The 23,667-nt window shown below is 41.1% G+C and overlaps 1 protein-coding gene and 1 long non-coding RNA gene across 6 annotated transcripts in view; both read left to right on the top strand.

Moving 5' to 3' along the window:
* The window catches only part of pde4ba (phosphodiesterase 4B, cAMP-specific a), a 199,516-nt gene that overhangs the window by 70,638 nt on the left and 105,211 nt on the right, over positions 1–23,667 (top strand). Inside the window, exon 1 of one of the 5 annotated variants that reach the window (XM_086046219.1) lies at positions 4,592–4,611. The exons of the other annotated variants lie outside the window; for them this stretch is intronic. Coding sequence (XP_085902345.1) covers positions 4,607–4,611 — 5 coding nt within the window. The 5' untranslated portion in view covers positions 4,592–4,606. Of the gene's footprint in view, positions 1–4,591; positions 4,612–23,667 lie in introns of those variants that run through there. 5 annotated transcript variants of the gene reach the window in all.
* LOC147138071 (uncharacterized) lies at positions 13,779–22,746 on the top strand. The gene is made up of 3 exons (XR_015088859.1): positions 13,779–13,801; positions 17,789–17,924; positions 21,253–22,746. It is a non-coding gene; the product is annotated as an uncharacterized LOC147138071 (long non-coding RNA).

Below are 23,667 nucleotides of genomic sequence, written 5' to 3'. Positions count from 1 at the left end.
TTTTTATAATTGTAATTGAAAAAAAGTTGCAAAAAGACCAATATTTCAAAAACTTAAAAAGTGCTGGTTTTGTTTGCAAATAAAAGAGAAAATCTGCATTTTTGGTCGCAAGTTTTGAAGTTTTGTTTGCAAGTCCTCATTTTTGAATGACTCCTTTCTCAAAACACAGTATAGGTATTTGACAAATGACTCGTGCAAATGCTCCCCCCACCCACTAAATCCTTGTTAGACCAAATCACACTTCCGAGAATGTTTGTAAAATGTTTTTGTCTTGAAACCCGTGTCGTGTACTTCATTGACAAATGATCAAAACGTGTCAACATAAAGTAAACAATACTGTATAATGACACATATCATGTAACTTCAAGCCCACAAAAATCATTCTCCTCTTGTTTTATTTTTAGACATTTTCAAGGCCAAGGTCAATTGAATTTTATTAAGTCTTTGTACAATCCGTTAGAAATTCTATCCTTGCTATTGCTCACGCTAGCATTATTTGTCCCTGGTGAACTGCTGACCCACTGGCACTCAGACAAAGAGTGTTCTGTTTGAGCCAGTCAGCTGTTCCCCTGTCTCTTTCTCTGTCTCAGTCATTTTTGCGTGCTCTTTCTCCGTCTCTCGTCTTCAGTGTATTTTGCTCTCTGTGTGAGGCTTTCTTTGTGCAACTTCCATCCTCAACACTGCCTTCTTTTAGTGTGTTTTCACATGTCTTTGTTTCTCCTGATAGACTTTATTTTTGCTGTCTCGGTTTGCCTCTCTCCTGCTTTTGTAATCCAAAGCACAGCATAATGTAAATGTTTGATGGGCGGCTGGCTGCGACGTATAATTGCTCTGTTTTACACTCACATAAAAACTATGTCAAGCCATGAGAAAGAAACTAAAGCAAAGTAAGAAATGACCATGCAAATGGAGGAGCCGAAGGAGGTGAGAATACTGATACTTTGTTGAGAGCTTCATCCCATATTTGAAGAATGACTAAAAGTAAAGAAAGGTTGGAAAACATTTTCCGTCCATCTATTTTCTATAACGATTGTCTTGATTAGTGTCACGGGGGAGTGGAGCTTATCCCAGCTGACTGGGTGCAAAAGGTGGGGTACACCCTGGACAACAACCATTCACACTCTCATTCACAAGCATGGACAATTTAGTCCTCAACATGCATGTTTTTGGAATGTGTGCGGAAAACAGAGTATCAGGAGAAACCCCACTTGAGGACAAGGAGAAAATCCAAACTGTACACAAGTATGGAGCTTTTGGAATTCGGAATCCCAACTAGAGAACATTTTAAATCCACAATGTTTGAGTGATTGTAAAAAGACAGAAAAAAAATGACGAGTTCTAAACCATGGTGCACTCATTCCAGGCGAAACTCATAGAGGTTTTTCCACACAGGTTTTTTTTTTCTTTTTATCCATCAGCCTCTCCAGCTGCTCATTGATTCTTATCCTGCTGCACTCACATTGGTTCCTTACTCAAAATCATCCAAATGTCCAGGGGTGCACATAATTTTTTTCATGCGGTACTCGCATGAGTACCAGGAGATTGTCTCTGGTACTTACTAGTGGTCCACCGGATCACATAAGTCACGGTTCGGATTGGCGAGTCACGGATTGGATCGTTTTTCGGAGAAAAAAAGAAGCTAAATTGAACTTTGGCTTCATTTATTTTATAAAACGCTTTTTCCCATAAAAATAAAAAATCAACTCCTAATGTCTAATATGGCCGTTTAGGATTCAAGAACACAATTTTACGCAATTTTGTAAGTGGTACAGCAAGCAATTTATGTTCGTTGAGTATGTTTGCAAAACGCTCTTGTACATGCAACTTACGTGATCTTGAGGGTAACTTCCTCTGCAGACTAATCACGCTGCCTTATTGTGAACGCGCACAGTTTTTTTTCACCAACCACTCTGAGGATCGTGCCCAACCTGAACCGATGCCTAATCCTTACCTTACCTTTGGATCGATGATTCATCTGAACAGATCGGCATATTGGCTCAATCCGCCTCACTTCACATTACTTTATGTAAAGTAACTAGGGCTGCTCGATTATGAAGAAAAATATTAATCACAATTATTTTGGAAATAATTGAAATCACGATTATTCAAACAATTATTTATGTTTTGCTACAAAATTAGAACAGGTTTAAACATGTAAAAAATACTAAGACAAAATTCTTTGAAACGCTATAATAATTTAAGTTTGTTTTGGACCCAACAACATTTATTAAATTAAGTATTTTCAAAAAAAATTTAAAGGGAAAATTTATAAATTAAAGTATGGTTTCCTTGTATAAACAAACAAGTTAACTTGCTATGCAATTATAAATTGCCAAAATAAAATACCAATTTCGACAGAATAACAGACATGCCATTCATCTATACATTTAGACCTTTGTCTGGAGCCGTTTTTGTTTAGTTTTTAAAGTAATATTTACACATAGTAAACAAAGTTAAAGTAATTTGCTTCTGATAAATTATAAATTTAATATGCTGATTGGGTCTAACTAATTTAAATGTTGACTGTTACATACTAGTACATAATCTATACAATACTTCTAAATTACAGTAGGCCATATATAAACTGCATTACAATATAATGACCAATGATATGTTTGCAAATTGCATTTGAAGCAATTTTAAGCAAAAATGAACACAAAAATTTGACTTCATATTATAGACTACACAAGAAATTTAACTTAAGTCACAGTAATAATGTTTAGCATGGTTTCTATTTTTGTGCTAGTAAAAGTATTGTATATTTGCATAAAATATGTTATTTAAGATAAATCCCTCGTGCCGACTGCGGACGACGCCAAATGTAACTCAGTGTTTTGCTTGCTTTGGTGTGTCATAACATCATCGTAAACCAAACGATGGTTGAAGAGATTCATTGTGTTGCCAGTGGATGCGGAGACAACTTACACTTTATACGTCTTTGCTCGCCGTCTTCCACGGCAAACCCAAAATGTAACCAAATAAGCGATTTCGACTTGCCTTGCTTGTTTACAAGTCGTTCCTGTGGCGGGTCTTGTTTTACAAACAAGTCGTTTTTAGGTCTGTTACTCTGTTAAAACGTTGAGTAGGAGCGTGTGCAGTGTGACTTGCGGGGTGCGGGCTGGCTGGCTGGCTAGCTAGCTTGGAGACTGCGACGCGGCGGAGTAACTCATGTGCGCATGCCTCAAAACAATTAGTATTAATAATGATTTTTTACGACTATGCCAATTTTGTAATCGTGGAGTGTAATAATCGAAATTGTAATTGAATTTCGATTAATCGCACAGCCCTAAAGTAAGCGTATAAAAACTTCTCCCTCCACCATCACCCTCCTCATCTTCCTCCTCTGCTTCTTCAATCTCCTCTCATGACCTGGTTCAGCACACTCCATTTCTATCTGCTGCCTTGCTGTGCTGAATCAGCCAAGCACAAAGTTAACTATTAGGGATGGCTGAGGGAGCGTGATGACAGTGTGTGTGCGTGTGTTTGAGTGTGTGTATTCCTATGTCTGTAATGTGATTATATTGGCAGCAATTGGCAAAAACAAGCATGTTTCAGTTTCACACGTCGATGAAACACGCCAAACATGGCTCGTTACATTGGCACATGGATCATGTTAATTTCTGCCATTGTTTCTCTTGAGTGGTGGCTTGTATTTATATACCCTTGGAAAAGTAGCACAATTCCATACAAGTTCAGCGCAGAAACCTAAAAGTCTTTGCATGGCCGCTGAATTAAGGCGCCGATGGGAAGGCGCTTGTTCCCCGGTGGTTGCGTAAAGCTTCGCTATAGAACATACTGTACCATATACTTCAAGTGCTGTCACTCTCAATCTAGCTGATGGAGTGAATTGGTCCTCACGCTACTCTTGCCCCTTTTGTGCTCTACTCTTCTATGTACTATCTACAGAAGCAGGACTTTCCCATGTGAAAGATGGATGGTCAATTAGAAGAATCTCTTTTTAATTCACTTCGCCCTGTAGTAAACATTGGCTATGTTGTTCAGAGACCACTTACAGACTAAAGGGAGAGGTGGGAATAAGTCACATATGTGCAAGGTGCAATTAAGTCTCAAGTCATAACCTTTAAGTCAATGTACAAATTTCATGTTTAAATCACGAACGTGTTTTTTGATGGTATACTTTTAGGATTCTCCGTAGTGTCTAATCTATCACTACAGGGAGTCCTCATTTTACGAACGAGTTCCGTTCCTACACTGGCGATGTAACACGAATTTCCGCGTATGTCGGATTTCACCGTTAAAGTCGAAATTTACGTCAAAATACTTTGTCTAAAAAACGAAAATAAAATAAAAAGCATAAGATGCTGTACTAAGCAATACTTCTGAGAAGTGGATGGAGAAAGAGGAGAGGAGGGCGAAAAAGGCAAAGATACTGCTGGCCCGCACAGACACGATCGAGACACTCTGCGCATGCTCATTGCTCAACTGCAAGAAATGCTGTTCTTTGTAGTACAGGAAGTGCTTGTGTGCGGAAGTGCCTTGTTTGGTGCGAAACCCAGCGCAAATACACAAGCAGAGGTAAGCAAGCTCAGAGACGCAGCACAAAAGCACATTTTTGGAGCGAGGAGGAAACCCGGCTGCTTCATTCATGTGGTGAGTGACATGAATATCAAGTGTTTTATTGACAGTTGAAAGTAACAAGCGGAAATGACATCCATTTGAGTCATGATGCTGTACGTCTCGGTTCACAGTGGGTTATTCAAATGCCAGAGCAACTCTGTCCGCTCAATCATGTAAACGGGATATTCAGAATGTTTCCGAAATCGGAATTTTGAATTTAACCCGAATATTGACTGCATGTGAACGTTGTCACTATGGTGCTGGAGACAAAATGGAGCAGGAGGCGGCACGGTTCGTCGTAAAGTCGAAACTTCGTAGGTCGCGTACGTAGTAATACGAGGACTGCCTGTATTGTGTTCTCAATGCATAACTGACATGAAGTTGAGTTAATATTTGACCAGCTATTGGTGAGCTAAACTGTCAAGTTTACTGATATGTAGACTACATGCTACTGACTACTGATATTTAGACTACTGCATTCCAGGAAAGTAGGAATTCAGAGTTTTACAACCTACGACAGGGAGAAGTGCACCAGAACGCCACTCAAACGGGGAGAGACAAGTTGAGAAGTTGGGCAAAACATATCTACTCCAACGTCTCCAAGTTTGTACAATCCGACATCACTCGACAATGGTGACCCCCATGGAGGGAATGAATTTATCTATCTTAATTTATTTACATTAATTTAGTTATTCGACACATATTGATGAAAGGCAATGTACCGATTTTTGATAGTTCTCCAGATTGGACATTCCACAAGCCACAAGAGACTCCTTTTGTCATCTCCAAAGAGGATGCTGGTTTGTCACCAAATTGGGGGTGCCCTATACTCCAGTCTGGAGATACTCACATTCTAGAGAGGCACGTGGCACCCAGAAAGCGCTGCCACAAGAACTACACGTCTTATTTCTGTTATTGACCAGAACCATTAAAAGATGAAACCTCATGTGTATGCAATTTTGAGAAGAACTTCATGAGATCTTGCAAATGTGTTTTATGCACTTGTGTTTCATGTCTCATTACAGTCCTTAACTTGTATTTTCTAGATTAATTAATTGGTGATATATATATATATATATATATATATATATATATATATATATATATATATATATATATATATATATATAGGAATATATATAGGAGCGGCACGGTGGTCAACTAGTTAGCACGTCCGCCTCACAGTTCAGAGGTTGTGGCGAACCCCGGCCTCCCTATGTGGAGTTTGCATGTTCTCCCCGTGCCTGCGTGGGTTTTCTCCGGATACTCCGGTTTCCTCCCACATTCCAAAAACATGCTCGGTAGGTTAATTGCACACTCTAAATTGCCCCTTGGTGTGATTGTGAGTGCGGGTGTTTGTTTGTCTCTGTGTGCCCTGCAATTAGCTGGCAACGAGCTCAGGGTGTCCCCCGTCTACTGCCCGAAGACAGCTGGGATAGCCTCCAGCACTTTGTAGCACTTTGTCAGCTTTTATTTTAAAGTTGGCCGCACATATAGTGGCGTGACGGCTAGCTTGACTTGTCTTTTCGACATCTCAGCTTGCTTTATCACAGCGTATATTGCCATTACATAGTTGCTACAAACATCAACACAATCCCATCCCGAAAACAATTTTAATCACAAATTTAGGATGCTAAGAAACCGCAAGTTAGTTACGCCGTCATGATATGGCACAGGTCTCAGCCTTTATTTATTATTTATTTATTTTTACATATTTATTATCAATTCCATATTTATTAATTAACTTGATGATCTACTGTTACCCACCACCGAATTTACCTGGAAATAGTCGAACAAGGAAAGTAGCAGCACTTTTTTTTCCCATTTAAAGCACTGCAATTTTACATTTGGAAACCACCTTTAAACGTACCTGAGAATTATGTCTTAACTGAATGTAATGTATGTTCTCTGGATACGTGCCACTGAATTGAAAGACATTTATTCTGCCTTTCTCGCATTTCAAATAATCGCGCACCCTTCAAAGAGACGTAGAGTGACCTGCCAATCAACTGGCATCTGATATGTTAGCAATGATTTCTTCGGCATGACCCTACTCTGCCTCTGATTGGCTTATCAGTCCCCATGCCTAAAGTTAACCAACCTAATCAGCGAAGGCAGCAAGTACCAGCCAATTAGGGCCGCAGAAGATGGCTTCACCATCCTAGAGGAAGAAAATGGGCAATCTGCCTCACAGTTCACATCAGGAGGGATTAAGAAGAGGGTATACACCATGCTGACTGAAAAATAAATTGGGATACGCCGTATATCAACGTATATCCTGGACTACACCACTAGTTTCTATGAAAAGAATATAAGAAATATGCCTGTAAATATGCGTCAGTTTAGATCATTTTGTTCAACAGGTGTATTTTACAGGAGATTTGTATTCAATGATCAAAGAAAGCTATTAGAACAATGTTTGTACTTTGAATTTGATGATTTTCCATTAATTTCAAGATCTGTTACAAGCATCGAAAATTAAATTATTAATTAATTATTTTTATCTTATTTTTTCACAAATATATAATTTTGGTCAGTCCACATGTGTGGGTGCTATCTTTGCAAATTAATGACTAATCTAAAGTGTTGAAAATGTCTTGCTCTCCTTAATGATTGAACAAACATGCTGTTTTGGGGGAAAAGTGATGATTTTGGAGGTACGGGGATTCTGCCCGACGCCAGCGTATGTTTATTTCTTGAAATGCGAAACGTCTGTCATAATTATAATTTCCGCCATAATTCCTGTCTACTGCCCTTCGGAAAGAATGAAAGAATAGTTCTCCTCCTGATTGCGTACTGTCACATTGATTGAAAGAAACTGCAGCATCATCCTTATTCTCTAGGCAAGTTATAATGTGCAGCAATGCAGAAGTGAGGCAGGCCTACACTCTGCACTTCATCCTTATCTGATGGAATGAACGTATACTGACTGCATGGGGAGACTGGAGCCACTGGAGCAGAAACTTCAGCCAATGTTTCTCCCATGCTTGAATAAATAAAGAAGTTAAGTAGAATTTGATAACTTTTAATTTTGTTAACAGAAACAACCGCATCATTCAAATGTAACAATTTCATCATGACTGCTTAATACCATTAAAATAGCTCCTTGAAAAGATGAGGATCGCTCTCAAGTGTTATGCTAAACATTATAATAGACACAAACAATAGTGTTTGAAAAGACATCCTCTATGTGCTGAAATACAAAATATTAATATGGTCGGCTGCAGTGTGAATCTGTGTACTTGTAATGGCTGTACCCTATCTCTTGGTCAAAATCAATTCGGACTGGTACTTCCTCCATTTGCCTTTGCCTACACCACAGTGGATGTTTTTCTGTGGCATGCATGCATGTGCAGTATGCTTTCAACGATTGGTTCTGCATGCACTTCCTGTCTCCTTGACTCATTGTCACCACTGCCCTTTGGGGAACCACCACCCACACACTCTTATTCTTAGTGAGATGCAGTGTGTGCATGTTCATGTGTGATGAAATTAGTCAAATTAAATTTGAAGTCCGTACTGCATGTAACTGTGAGAGCAAAATGCACATAGGAACATTTAAAGTTGGTGAAAAAGTTGTCTCTCTCTCTCTCTCTCTCTCTCTCTCTCTCTCTATATATATATATATATATATATATATATATATATATATATATATACATGTATATATACATATATATGTACACATATATATATATATATATACATACATATATATATATATATATATATATATATAGGCGATATATATCGTCATCGATATCCTCGTCAATCTTGCTTTCACGATGTGTAATTTTACATTATCGAGTATTAATACTGCCTCGAAAAGCATAACGAGTCAGTCGATGGCCGCAAAGTATGAGGAAAGGCTGAAATCCTCATTCGGTGAATCGGGGTGCATTGACGGCAGAGGAGGAGGAAGTAATAATCATTCGCCGAATCAGCGGGCAGGACCCAGTCAGATGACTCTGTCCGCACTGTAGTCGCGTTGTTTCAAGTATGTAGGAGTGTCCAGCGGGGAATAATAGCAAGGCGCAAGTCCACGTCGTAAGTAGTAGTCTGTAAATGGTTTGAGTTTGACAAAATTGACGTCGGTGCGAAGAACATTGTTCGATGTGCCAAAATGGTCACCGGGAAGAGCAATTCTGTTCCACCATGGGCTATATGGATTACGAGGAAAACTTGGCAACCGCGCAAGCATGCTAAACAAAAGCTTAGTAAACACACACACTCAGAAAACAGTCGCCGAGCTTAGTAAACACACACACACTCAAAAAACAGTCGCCGAGTTGAGCCAACAAACACAAACGCACTCAGGCACACACACACCCAGTACTTTAGCGAGCAAGTCAAACATGACAGCCTGGATGTTCGGTTAACATTTAGTTTACATGCTTTTATTCCGGTGGCACGGTGGTCGACTGGTTAGCACGCCCGCCTCACAGTTCAGAGGTCATGGGTTCGATCCCGGCTCCGGCCTCCCTGTGTGGAGTTTACATGTTCTCCCCATGCCTGCGTGGGTTTTCTCTCTACTCCAGTTTCCTCGCACATTCTAAAAACATGCATGGTAAGTTGATTGGACTCTCTGAATTGCCCCTAGGTGTGATTGTGAGTGCGGATGTTTGTCTCTGTGTGCCCTGCGATTGGCTGGCGACCAATTCAGGGTGTCCCCCGCCTACTGCCCAAAGACAGCTGGGATAGGCTCCAGCACGCCCCGTGACCCTTGTGAGGATAAGCGGTATCGATAATGGAGGGATGGATGCTGTTATTCTGCATCATTCATAATTAGCCTGTATTCCTGAGGCATGTTGCGCAAACTACGGCGGCTTATTAGTGTGACGCTAGCATACAATATATATATATATATATATGAACACTTTATAATGTCTGGGATATTGATCTGGTAAGTTAAGTAAAAGAGGGGGTTGTTAATTAGTTGCAACTGATTTGGTGTTAATGAAATCAACAACAGGTGTGCTAGAGGGGTCACAATGAGATGACCTCCTAAACAAAAATGGTTTTACAGGTGGAGGCCACTGACATTTTTCACTCCTCATCTTTTCTGACGTCCGCTGATAGTGTAGTGGTACACACGCCTGAGTTGTGTGCGGGCAGCGTGGGATCGATTCCCGCTCAGTGACAGTGTCTATGTGTGCCCTGCGACTGGCTGGCGACCAGTTCGGGTTGTAGTCTGCCTTCGCCCATTGACGGCTGGGATAGGCTCCAGCAACTCCCCGCGACCCTATATAGGATAAGCGGTTTGGAAGATGACATGACATCTTTTCTGACAGTTTTTCCACCAGTTTTGCATTTGGCTAGGGTCAATGTCACTACTTGTAGCATGAGGCGGTACCTGGACCCTACAGAAGTTACACAGACAGTCCAACTCATCCAGGAAGGCACATAAATGAGTGCTATTGCCTGAAGGTTTTCTGTTTCTCCTAGCACGGTCTCAAGAGCATGGAGGAGATTCCAAGAGACAGGCAGTTACTCTAGGGGAGCTGGACAGGGCCGTAGAAGGTCCTCAACCCGTCAGCAGGACCTGTTCCTCTGTGCAAGGACGAACAGGATCAGCACTGCCAGAAGCCTGCAAAAAGATCTCCAGCAGGCCACTCGTGTAAATGTCTCCAACCAAACAATCAAACAGATTTCATGAGGGTTGCCTGAAGGCCCTTGTGGGCTCTGTGCTCACTGCCCTGCACCGTGGAGGGACTGGCATTTGCCATAGACCACCATTGGCAAGTGTCCCACTGGCGGTCGGTGCCAGATGAGAGTAGATTCACCCTGAGTACGTGTGACGGACATGAAAGGGTCTGGAGAGGCTGTGGAGAATGTTATGCTGCATGTAACATCGTTCACCATGATCGGTTTGGTGGTGGGTCAGTGATGGTCAGGGGAGGCATATCCATGGAGGGACACACAGACCTCTACAGGCTCGACAACGGCGCCCTGATTTCCATTAGGTATTGGGATGAAATCCTTGGACAGATTGTAAAACCCTATGCTGGTGCAGTGGGTCCTTGGTTTCTCCTGGTGCTTGACAATGCCTGGCCTCATGTGGCAAGGGTATGCAGGCAGTATCTGGGGGATGAAACAATTGGTACTATTTACTGGCCCCGACGCTCACCTGACCTAAATCCATTAGAATGCCTCTGTTTTGGTCTATCTAACGCCGCTAAGTTGCACCTCAGACCGTCCAGAAGCTCAGTGATGCCCTGGTCCAGATCTAGGAGGACATACCCCAGCACAACCTCCGCGGCCATGCATACAAGCATGTGGCGGCCATGCAGACTATTGAGTACCATTTTGAGTTGCTGGAATGAAATTTCAGCAACATGAGTTAACCTGCTGCATCATTTTTTCACTTTGATTTTCGAGGTGTTTTTCAATTCAGCCTGCTGTAGGTTGATAGTTCGCAGTTCTGGCAAATGATGCAGTATCATTTCGTTCCAAACGTATTACCAAGTCTATATCAATAGAGAAAAACATCATGATTGTTTTCACCATTGAGCTCTGATGTGTTTTCAAAGTGTTCCTTTAATTTTTTTTTTAGCACACTCTCCATACTCCTGCATGGTAGGTTAATTGTATGCTCTTCTACGAAGGTGTGATTGTGAGTGTGCATGGTTGTTTGTCTATGTGTGCCCTGCAATTGGCTGCGAGCATTTCAGGGTAGGTCCACTGATAGTGTAGTGGTACACACGCCTGAGTTGTGTGCGGGCAGCGTGGGATCGATTCCCGCTCAGTGACAGTGTCTATGTGTGCCCTACGACTGGCTGGCGACCAGTTCGGGGTGTAGTCTGCCTTCGCCCATTGACGGCTGGGATAGGCTCCAGCAATTCCCCGCGACCCTGTATAGGATAAGCGGTTTGGAAGATGACATGACATGACAGCTCAGGGTGGCCAAGGTACCCTTCTGCCCTCCGTCTAAATTTAAACTTAAAGTTTCTTGTATCAGAAACATAAGGCATTAAATAAAAGAAGACTTTAATTAATGACCTTTGTGCAACTTAACTTGAGCAGCTAGCATTTTAGCATGCAACATAATAATACAGTAGGTTCATGCTTGTGCGTTTAGGAGATGGGATCATTGTAACTGATTTCAAAAGGGCAAAATGGTCTAAATCATACAACTCATTAGTTTTATATGCAGTCTTTTTTCTTTGCAATTGAATTATGTTTCAATTGAAACACAGTTTTGAGTTTCAATTAGTTTGTTTCAGGGGCAAAATACACATTTTTGTTGCGAACAGCGATGAGAAACTGCTTATTTTGAGTCTTGATCCTGTCTGGAAAAGAAACCATTTGAAGTTGAGATTGTAGATAGCTGTGCTTGTGTGTTTAGTAAATGTGACTCGTGTGTCACCCAGTAGCATGTGGCTGGCGTTTATCCATGCTGGGATGTTGGCACTCAAACACTGGCATTGCTTGCTTATCCAGATTTATCCTACCAGTTGGTGTACTATAGCAGATCATGACTTTTGTCACTTTTGCAAGTTTTCTCCTTTAGTAATTGATCCTCAGGTGCATATGCTCTGGGAAAATTGATGTTTGAAGTGATTCTCATGTTCTAGAGAATGAAATGTGTCTCCTCCTCCAACCTACAAACCCATTTTGGAAGTGAACAGGCTGCTGCTTTGAAGAAGTTTAAAGGGTTTCTCCCAGCACTAAAAATAATAGTGCTGTCTCCCAGTACTAAAAATAAAGTCTACCCCACGTCTGCCTTCTTTCATGTGTAGGTAAATGCATTTTTTAAAAATTATTCTGTTTTTTTACACAATTTCTTCCCACGTTCCATCAAGTTAATCATATGATTAAAGCTGAGTTTGTCCTCAGTCCATTTTCCACTCGTTAAACTTTCCTTCCAGCGGTACTTCTTTATTTGATGTCAAAGTGATTTACCCTAACTGTTGGATTTGAGTAATTTAGACAGATTAGAACACACATACGATTACTATAAATTTTTTAGCATGTTCAAGATGGCCACACAATGACATTATACCTCTACGTCTCCTGGGTGCTCTCACTATCTTTAGAATTACAACTACTGTGGACAGGAAATCAAGTTAATTGCAGTCTGCAGCTACTGTAATGTTATTATGTTGGCAGTAATCTTATTGAGATATTTCTGATACAATTGTTAACCATTCGCATAACTGATGAATGTTTCTAGGCAACTAAAATAATATGAATCATCATCGGTCCATCATTACTTCAGGCCGGCCCAGTCCGTCAGTCTTCAGTTCTTCGCCCATTTTGCAATGTAAGGATGAAGAGAACTTTTGGCGGCGGCAGACCTGCCGTCATGGGCGGGCATTGGGGGTCCATGCCCGCCCTGAGAGTCAGCTGTGCCCGCCATAGATTGGAAGCTGTTTGGAGAGGCTATCCCTCTATTCTTCCTCCTATCTTGATCTGTCGTCATTGAATTCAACCAATCCAACCAGCGAGTGAAGGCAACTGCTACCCAATCACAAATAGATGGGGTGGCTCACAGAGTCATTCAATCGGACATGGTTGTTTACAGAAATGGCGAGCGCCTCCCTTGCTAAAATAGTATGGAAATTCCGATTTTTTTCAAAAAACACAGGACATCAAGACATGACGACGGCTTGAAGGAGAGCGAGCAGGAAGTACTTGCCGCTGCCCCTCCTATAACCACTGATGTCGAGCTGAACACTGAAGTAAGCATTTATGCAAGGAGGTACACGCAGGCAGAATCGGTAGTTAGATGGGTGGGTAACCCTGCTTTATGCTGCTCCATGCGCTCTTTAGCTGCTATTGTTACCTCTACAAGTATGACTGTTTTACGTCACTGCTCAGCTTGATGTGTGTGGTCATGTTTATCAGTGCATGTTTTTATGCTAAAGGATAACTTTTGAGTCGAATAAAAGCACACAGAACTATACCATTGTTTTTCATTTGTCTTTTGGATTTTAGGATGAACTGACACATTAAGTGACAGAAAATTTCCTGAGCACTGTTGCAGTGTCACAATGCCAGTTTCAAACACATAAATTTAGGTTGAGGAATTTAGACCTCGTCAAGAAGCGTCTGGTGGGCGTTTCAGCATGTTGAATCGGCGTCGTGACATTTGGTCACTCTGATTGGCTGTTAGCTAGCAAATCAGCGCATGGAGCACGAACGGAAAGTAACAAATGCGGATAAACAGTGAGCACGCCTTTGCTGCCTTAATCTTAAAAGTACAAGAGTGAGGATTGACAATGTAAGTATTTTACGATACTGTGTAAAGAACATGAGGGTTTACTTCGCGTGGGAGTTCATCGTGAGCAAAAAATTTAGCTTAATGCATTTTTTAACGTTTTTATAATCCGCCCCGGCCAATATCTTACTGTTGGTTGCACAGATTTTGAACTGGGATAGTGATAAAGAGGAAGAGATTTCAGAGACACAGGATCTTACAGAGACCAAGGACAATGTTATTGATGATCCAGATTGTCAGTATTCCAACGATGAGGAGGATTCAGGGGGCGAGTCTGCCACTCTACTGTCCCTCCATTGGATGAAAACCTAGGAATGCAGCAATCATCATCCAGAGGGACATGGGTATCTAAAGATGGTAAGATACAATGGTCAACATCACCACACCAAAGCCAAGGCAGAATGTCATCTTCCACTGTCATCAAAATGACTCCTGGTCCAGCAAGATTTGCTGTCACACAATTTGAAGATATTCAATCAGCGTTTCAGCTATTCATATCCCCACCAATAGAGAAGATTATACTGGAAATGACCAACTTGGAGAGGAAGCGTGTATTTCAAGAGAAATGGAAGCCACTGGATCAGACGGACTTGCATGCTTATCTTGGAATTCTGTGATTAGATGGAGTGTACAGGTCACGGGGAGAAGCAAATGCAAGTCTGTGGGATGAAGAGTATGGAAGGTCAATCTTTCAAGCAACAATGTCTCTGGCGAATTTTAACATGATATCTCGTGTGATCTGATTTGACAACCGTGACACCAGAGCTGGTCGACGTGAAAGAGACAAACTAGCTGCGATCAGAGATGTATGGGATAAATGGGTTGAAATTCTGTTGTTGTTGTACAATCCTGGTCCCCATGTTACTGTAGATGAGCGCCTTGTTCCATTCAGGGGCCGCTGTCCTTTCAGACAGTACTTGCCCAACAAGCCTGGCACTTATGGCATCAAAATATGTGCAGCCTGTGATGGAAAATCTAGTCATGCATGGAATATGCAAGTGTATACTGGAAAGCTACCTGGAGGAGCATCTGAGAAGAATCAGGGTATGCGTGTGGTGCTGGAGATGAGTGAAGGACTGCAAGGTCATTAACATCACATGTGACAACTTCTTTACATCTTACCGCGTTGGAGATGAACTTCAGAAGAGAAATCTGACGTTGTTGGGAACAGTAGAAGAAATAAGACAGAACTTCCCAGTCAAATTCTGAAGATGCAGGGCAGAGCTCTGCATTCCTCAGTATTTGTTTTCACTGAGAAAACAACAGTTGTTTCATATTGCCCAAAGAAAAACAAGAATGTTCTTGTAATGAGCACATTGCACACAAATGCATCTCTGAGCACAAGAGAAGACGTGAAGCCACAAATGATCCTGGACTACAACTCCACCAACCAAAGGAGGAGTTGACAATCTGGACAAAGTCACAGCAACATACAGCTGCCAGCGCAAGACTGCCCGTTGGCCCTTGGTGATTTTCTACAACATTGTGGATGTCATGTCATGTCATCTTCCAAACCGCTTATCCTATATAGGGTCGCGGGGAGTTGCTGGAGCCTATCCCAGCCGTCAATGGGCGAAGGCAGACTACACCCCGAACTGGTCGCCAGCCAGTCGCAGGGCACACATAGACACTGTCACTGAGCGGGAATCGATCCCACGCTGCCCGCACACAACTCAGGCGTGTGTACCACTACACTATCAGTGGACCTCATTGTGGATGTGTCTGCTTACAATGCCTATGTCCTGTGGGCTGAAATCAACCAGCAATGGAATGCCGGCAAATTGTACCGACATCGTCTTTTCCTGTCATTGAAAACTTCAAGAACAGGTCATCCAACTAATCTGCAAAGGATCCAGTGGACACGGGAAAAAAAACTGAAAAGATGCCAGGTCTGTCCCTCCCGAGAGCACAGTAAGACAAGCACCACTTGTGTGAAATGCAAGATTTATATCTGCAGAAAGCACACAGTCACATTTTGTCCATCATGTGGAGACCACTGAAGATGCTGAACACTGAAAATCTCAGAAAATGGGGCAAGTTAAATGACAAGAAGAAAAAAAAAAACGTAAGAGGAAAAACTTTACCTAAACAGTTCTTAAATATAGTGTTGGGATAAAAAATATGTTGCCTGTCTCTTTTCTGAATGTTTACATCTAAAATAAAGTTGTTTCTGGTGTATTTTTGTTTGTTTTGTCTGTTTTGTGTGGATTTCCACAGTACGGGTCCTACAACATAATCGATGTGATTTTTTTAAAATTTATTTTTTTCAACATACCACAAGGGTTAATGATCAGCTGTCTGTCGTTGCGGTGTATTTTTCCAGCTTGACATGCCGACAGTCTGCCTGACGCCACGGGGTAAGCGTCGGTCACAGTTGGCCAACGTCGGATTGGTCTATCTTGGCCTTTAGTTTTAAGAGAACATGCCTCAATTTGATATTTAACTAAGTGGACAATAAAGTGAGAATGGACATTACAGAGACTGTAATCTTGAAACAATAGTATCCCAAAAAATATTGTGATTCAAGCTTAAACATGTATACATACTGTAAACTCCACTTTTGGTTGCTTTTCTGGTCATGAGTGTGTTCCCCATATATGATGTAGCAGCACCCATTAATGAATGCTCATCAGCTTAACTGAACCACAACCAACAAAGTAAAGCCTCTCATTCACCCATTTACGCACGCTAATACTGTAGATTTGGGAAATTGATTTGCATAAAAAAGAAGGTATGTCATTTTTAAATGATGATTATGATATGCAGTATGTGTACTCCAATATACAATATTAATATGTTAATATTTATCATCCCAGTTTGCTTTTGTATGAAAATAACACATATGCTGCTCATCTAACTGTACTAACAACTCACATTATCTTACACGCATCTTGCATACAGGCACTGGCATCACATATTTCCACCACTGCTGCAATGTAAAACATCCCATATGTTTTTTTTAAATTGTTAAATGTTCCCCACTTTCCTACTGTGATAATGTTGTGTTCTTTGAGAGTATTAAGAACAAACTCTGTTGCAGGCCAGATCTTTGTGCTCTGTGGGGAAGCCTTTAAGTGTGTAAACGACAACGTCACTGTGCCAGTTTATTCCAATTGACGTGTTTATTCCCATTATATTTCTTTTGGTTTTGGCTTGTAACGCGATTCTTAATCAGAATCCAAGGCTTCATGTCAACCCGGCTTGTCAAAAGTAATTAATTGAATTTAATAAGTAATGGTGGTAGATACGGATGGACAGCGATAGACAGTTCCTAAATAACCTAGCTAAAGCTAAAAAAAAAAAAGTCAATGGATGAACGTGCTAACAGTAACAACATCATTGGTAAAACATAATGTCTTGAAAGAGCTTTGATCATCATGGAATGTGACATTTTAATAGGAAAGGATTCCCAACGTGTCAGTTTTACTTAACCTTGAGTGTATATGGCGTGCAAAGGAAGACACTAAGGCTGTAATGATTTACACTGCATATTCTGCTCTTGGGCCGCCAAGAAAAATCCTGCAAATCCTTAAATCTGTCATTTGTGTTGGCAACAAATCAGTAGATTAGACAGAAAAAGAGCAATGAAGGTTACTTACTATGTACCAAGCTGTCCGCATTATTGGTATTCTGGTTCAGCTCCTCTAGTGTCCTTGTCTTGGATTATAAGAATCATACTGTGCTCTGATGAATCTGTGCCCCTCACAAGATTTAATTACAGGAAGTCTTCGATTTACGAATGAGTTCCGTTCCTACACTGACGATGTAAACCAAATTTCAGCGTATGTCGGATTTCATTGTTAAAGTCAAAATTTACGTCAAAATACTTAGTATAACAAAATGAAAATACATTAAAATAAAAACATAAGATGCTGTACTTACCATTGCTGCTGAGAGGTGGATGGTGAAGAAGGAGGGGAGAGCGAAAAAGGCAAAGACACAGAGACACGATCGACAAACTCTGCGCATGCTCAATCATGGTGTTTGTAGTACAGGAAGTGCTTGTATGCGGAAGTGCAGTGTTTGGTGCGCAACCCACCGCAAATACACAAGCGGAGGTAAATAAGCAGAGAGCACAAAAGCAAACCTTTGGAGTGAGGAGGAAACCGGCTGCTTCATTCCTGTGGTGAGTGGCATGAATATCAAGTGTTTTATTGACAGTTGAAAGTAATAAGCGGAAATGACATCCATTTGAGTCATGATGCTGTACGTCTCGGTTCACAGTGGGTTATTCAAATGCCAGAGCAACTCTGTCCGCTCATTCATGTAAACGGTTATTCCAAATGTTTTAGAAATCAGAATTTTGTCCTTAACCCCAATATTGACTATATGTAAACTATGGTGCTGGGGACAAAATGACGGAAGAGACACCGGCGTCATAAAGTCGAAACATCATAGGTCGCCTACGTCTTAATTCGAGGACTTCCTGTATAGAGTTGTAGTTAGTGGTTCCCAAGTGTTTTCATCTGGTTTTCAAACACTGGTGTATGCTTTTTCTTTACCCCAAACATGCCCCAACACAGCTAGTTACACAGTAGCCTCCCAGAACTTTTCAGTCTCTCTTGTTATCACGCAATCCAGTTTGTCAACGGGCTTCATCAGACAGCCGTGCACATAAGACTGTGGCAGTGCAGCCTTTGGAAACTGAAAAATTTGCTACGTTATTGGGAGATGCAGGGTGTTCCATGGCCAGAAATGCTGTCCTCGTGGCTAGCTGCTAGCGCCTGTCGTTAGTTGCTAGCCATGTTGGGTGTCAGTAGTCAAACTAACAACAGAGAGAACGGGGTCGCACTGCAGAGATGGCTGTATTTATGGCACTCGTTCCCCTTTGCTCATTAAACTCAAGTCAAGATGCTTATTTTAGCTCGACTATGTACTACCGTATTTTCCGGACTATAAGTCATCATAGTAAAAGTACAAGTCGCACCACATAATGTGTTAATAATTTCACACATAAGTCGCTCCAGAGTAAAAGTCGCACCCCCGGCCAAACTATGAAAAAAAATGTGACTTATAGTGCGTAAAATACGGTATGTCCTCTATATTTGCTTCTACACAGTCACATACAGCTACAAACACAGACATCCGCATTTCTCAGGCAACGATGCGCACTCCAACACATATATTCAGTTAGTATGAGAGCGGACAGTTTCACTGGTCTACTGTTACATATATGGTAATTTCATTGATCAGATGTGACAAGCGGTGGGTAAATCTATTGACGGCTTCAAGCTCGCCAGGAAAAAAATCATAAATAAACTGTATCACATTTAAAGCCGCAGGGAGCAAAGCGTGGGAAAAAGTACAGTAGTTTGTTAAACCTGCTAAAATGTGTATATTGCCACGGAGGATGTAGAACAGCTGGCACAAGACCACCAGTGCTAGAAAAAAAGGGTTCATCTGGTCGGCTCAACACACAGGAACGGGACCCCCTCCCTGCGCAGGAGAATTTTGATTTGCTTGATTGATGTAAATCTTTAACTAAACTTTGGCCTAAAGAGACAAGGTAAATACTCTAGTATTTGTCACCAATGGCCATGGATACCACATGAACAGAATTTACTGCACCGCTCAACAACGTTCCAAGTAGACAATCTTGAAGACGGAGCAGAAAGTGATCACGATTAGCACTATTTGCTGCTATAAAGTGAAATATACTGTATTTGCCTGCTTGCGCGTCAAACTTTTTTTTATTATATGTCTATTCATTTTAGTGGAATGTTAGGGGGAAGTACAGTGGACTGGTTTGAACGTACGTCACATAGTTCTCAGGTGCTGGATCCAAATCCGGGTTCTGGCCTTATGCATGTTTGCATATTGCATGTTGTCCTTGCGTGAAATTGCTCTGGCTTCCTCATGCACATTGGTTAATTGAAGTCCCTAAATTGTTGATATGTGCCCTGCAATTGGTTGGTTTACAACAGTTCATGGTCAGCTGAGAGTGGTTCCAGCTCACCTGCCACCCAAGTGAGGACAGGCTTTATAGAAAAAGATAGATGCACTTGTCTATAGCCTGTGAGATCCTGACTGATGCTTTAGTGAAAGCCTCAATTGCGAGAAAGGTCATAGATTAATAGTTTGCATTTCATTTATTTGTATTAAGACAAGCACGTCCGCCTCACAGTTCAGAGGTCATGGGTTCGATCCCGGCCCCAGCCTCCCTGTGTGGAGTTTGCATGTTTTCCCCGCGACCCTTGTGAGGGTAAGCGGTATAGATAATGGATGGATGGATGATGTATTAAGACACTGCAACCAGGTTAAAATTAAGATTGGAAAGCTGCTGTTTGTGTTTTCTTGCGATTGTCTTCAAATTTTCATCCCAGGTCACATCAGGTCATAACTTCAGCTTGATGGTTATGATCATGGTACACTTCAAAAATAGTTGGGTTAAAAATAACGCAATTTGGGGTAAAAAATTGACCGATCCACTAATTGGGTCAATTTGACCCACTTTCTTGCGTTGTTTTGTACAGAACAGTCAAATTTTTGGGGTTGTTTTTTACAAAACTACCCATTATTCGGGTAGTTTCCTGTATAAACAACCCAGAAAGTTGGGTCAAATTGACCCAAGTAGTGGATTGATCAATTTTTGACCCAAAATTGTCACTTCGACAATGATTTAGACCATTTTGGCACGTGTACACGTGCTTGTTGTGCCTTGGTTGTTTAGGGTGGGTCAATCTTTTTTGTTCTTTTTCTCCCTCTACCCATCGCTCATGATGTGCCTCCCCCCTCTTTCATCTATTCTTTGTTATCAACATAGCAGCCTTTTCTTTCAGTCCACTCTTTTATTCCTCTGCTTCTCATTTGTCATATGACGAATGGGGCCTGCTCCACTGATTCAATTGAAGCACAAACGTCTGTTTTACCCTCAGATGCATCCATTATTTAATCACATTTGTAAAGCCCATTGTAATTGCACATCGCACATTCCTACAGTGCACAAAAAGAAAGCTCCAATACTTTGAATGAACTTACTCCCACCCAATTTACTTTAAATCTTATTAGTTCATCTGTGGTGGACTACATGTGGTATAGTCTCAAAGAGCCGCATGTCGTGTCTATCAATTGTAAAACATGTCTTTCACTACCTAAAAATGTGGTGTTGACAATTCAGGGGAAAAAAAGACCAGCAGTGTCAACAGTCAATTTATCACTGGACTACATTTTCTCAACCCTTTAATCAACTTGATGCCACTCACTCTGCCTAAAAACAGTTATCTTAATTGAAATCATTGGAGAGATATAGAATTGACTGTGGCCAGGAGGGGCTGTGTGGTGGTAGCTTTTGATTTTCTAGTTCCTCTATCAACTCTTGTTGTACAGTACATGTCTCTGTCACAGTGCCTGGACAAAATTCACATTTCCCAAATGAAGCCCCCAGCCTCCTTTGAATCTTTTATACACTTGGTTTACTCTTCATTTTTTTGTATGTATTTGGCTTGTGTGTACAGTGACAGACTGGCAGGAAAGATGGGATGGAGGCAGAGAGACAGTTATACACTTACACGCTGAGTCATCGCAGCTGCTACAATACCAGGGAATCTGCAGTCAGGGCTCCGCTTGGACGAGGAGCCAGAAAATAGAAGACAATTGCCCAAATTATATACCCATTATATAGCTTTTCATCAAAATGTAATAATGTGAATCATCCCTTGCTGCAAGCAACTCGTCAAGTCATAATTGTTGTGTGTCAGAGTGTAAATAGTAAGATTAAAAATAAAGTGTAAATATTGATGAGATCAAATTAATTCCTTTAGCTACATTTTTAATCCACTGTGCACCAAAAATGTAAGTGGGTGTGCTCTGCATACAGGTATGTCACCTATCCACTAAGATTCAAACAATTCCAGGGGTCTCTTTTTTATGTAATCCTGCTAATGAATAACCAACATTTTTGGTTGCAAGAACAAGAAAACAAGAAGGCTACACTTTTGCACACCTGCCAGTGTCATCATATATGTGCCGTGTGTAAACTTGGCTTGATGGTTAGTTAACATAAGATGGATAATATTATAACAGTGTACTGTAAATATAATTGTATCAATTGTACATTCTGTGACATTGCTCAGCATCAAGAATGTTGGTGACAACTTCCATCTGTGGAAATTTCATGGAATTTTTCCGCTTATGGATGACAGGTCAAATAAATGAACCTGTCTTAGTCAGTGAGGACATTCAGGCTTGTGTGCCAGACACTGCAGACTGAGCAAATGATTCTGCAAGCTGCTCGTGTCCTGACAGCAAGCCGCAAGCATGTCAAAGGCAGATAATTGGCGATAAAGTGACATCTTAACAGGCTAGTTGTAGGGGATCTAAACAGGTCAGCCCATTTCTGGTAGTAATTAGAATACGTTCTTCCCACCAACGCGACACCGCCGAAGAAGAAGTAGAAGAAGCTCTGACTGTCCCACATGGTGACGAACTGTAATTTAGAGATGACAGAAGCATGGTTAAAATAACGAGTGATGGACTGACGATGACACATTTGGTCGGCTTGAAATAATGACGGACTGAGGTTGACGGATGGTCGGCCCGGCTACTGGCGAATGACGGACCAGCAAAATTTACTGACACGCCAACCTCTGCTCTCAAGTTTCAAAGTAAATAGTAAATTGGTTTGTGTTTTGTAATTGTATTTGTTTTCATGACTATAAATGACCATAGGCATCATGGTAGTTTCACAGCTTGTCATTTTGTCTTGTTTTGTGCATCCATCCATTTTCTATGCAGCTTGTCCTCAATAATTCCATGGATAACAAGGACCATTTCCCAGCTAACCTCAGGTGAGAGGCGGGATAACCCTTGGACCAGTCCATCGCAGACAACCAATCACACTCACATTCATACCTAAGGAATAGAGTCTTCAATTATTTAACCTAGTGTGCATGTTTTCTGAATGTGGAAAGAAAGTAGCAGAAATCCCATGGTGGTAGCACAGAGGAAACATAAAAAACTCTAAACCGACAAGACTCAAACCAGAATCTCTCAACTGTGAGGCAGAAGAGTTAATTACACCACTCTGCTACCTTGTCAGTTTGTATCGTCAAAATATGGAGCAGGATAGAAATGTTCTACACATCTTGCATTCATTACGCGTTGTGTTGTGGCTTGCAGAACTACTGGCACACATTTCCTGTTGTCACTTACGTGTAGATTTGTATTAAAGGGTGAATGAAATGAAAAGCTCATGTCAGCCTTTTATAGAAACACAATGGTGTCACTATCGATCACCGACAAAACGGCCCCTTTTCTATTCCATCTGGCCCAGGTCTATGTTTTTTTGTTTTGTCATGGAGGATTGGTAGGACATAAGAACATTCACATGGACTTTCACAGTTTTTTTTTAATGATTGGTAATTTGTATCTTCTGTCAGCAGGGATGCGTGTATGATGTATAAATGCACATTTTATAAATGTACATTTCGATTTTCATTCAACTTTAGGTCTCAAGTGGCTAATATATACAAGAAGGAACAGTTAAGGGTGCCTGCTAAAAAGAAAAAAAAAATGTGCGATATATTATTTCCAGATGCCAAATGTGAATTTTAGAAATCTGTATTATTATTATTGGCTAAACTCTGAACAGATATACACAATAATACAATACACAATACACTAAAAAATTAATCTTGATTTTTAATTGTTTATTCGCGTAGCCTGTCTGTGCAACAATAATATTCGGACATAATATTTATTAGAAGGCATACAAGTTTAGTCAACAGCAAATGTTCCCTGTACAAATCATTCTAATTTCTCATTCTAACTACGTAATGCACTGGTACACTTCTTGGCATGCAAAGGATTTGCAAGCTCCTGATTTCCTTGCCGGGGGCCAACATGCTCACAAAGTGATATATGACCAGTGT

The sequence above is a fragment of the Filicampus tigris genome, chromosome 12 (genome assembly GCF_054856515.1).
Source record: "Filicampus tigris isolate MCC_2025a chromosome 12, RoL_Ftig_1.0, whole genome shotgun sequence".
NCBI lineage: Eukaryota > Metazoa > Chordata > Actinopteri > Syngnathiformes > Syngnathidae > Filicampus > Filicampus tigris.
The sequence above is the reverse complement of the archived record's forward strand: the minus strand, read 5'-3'. Positions and strand labels throughout refer to the sequence as shown.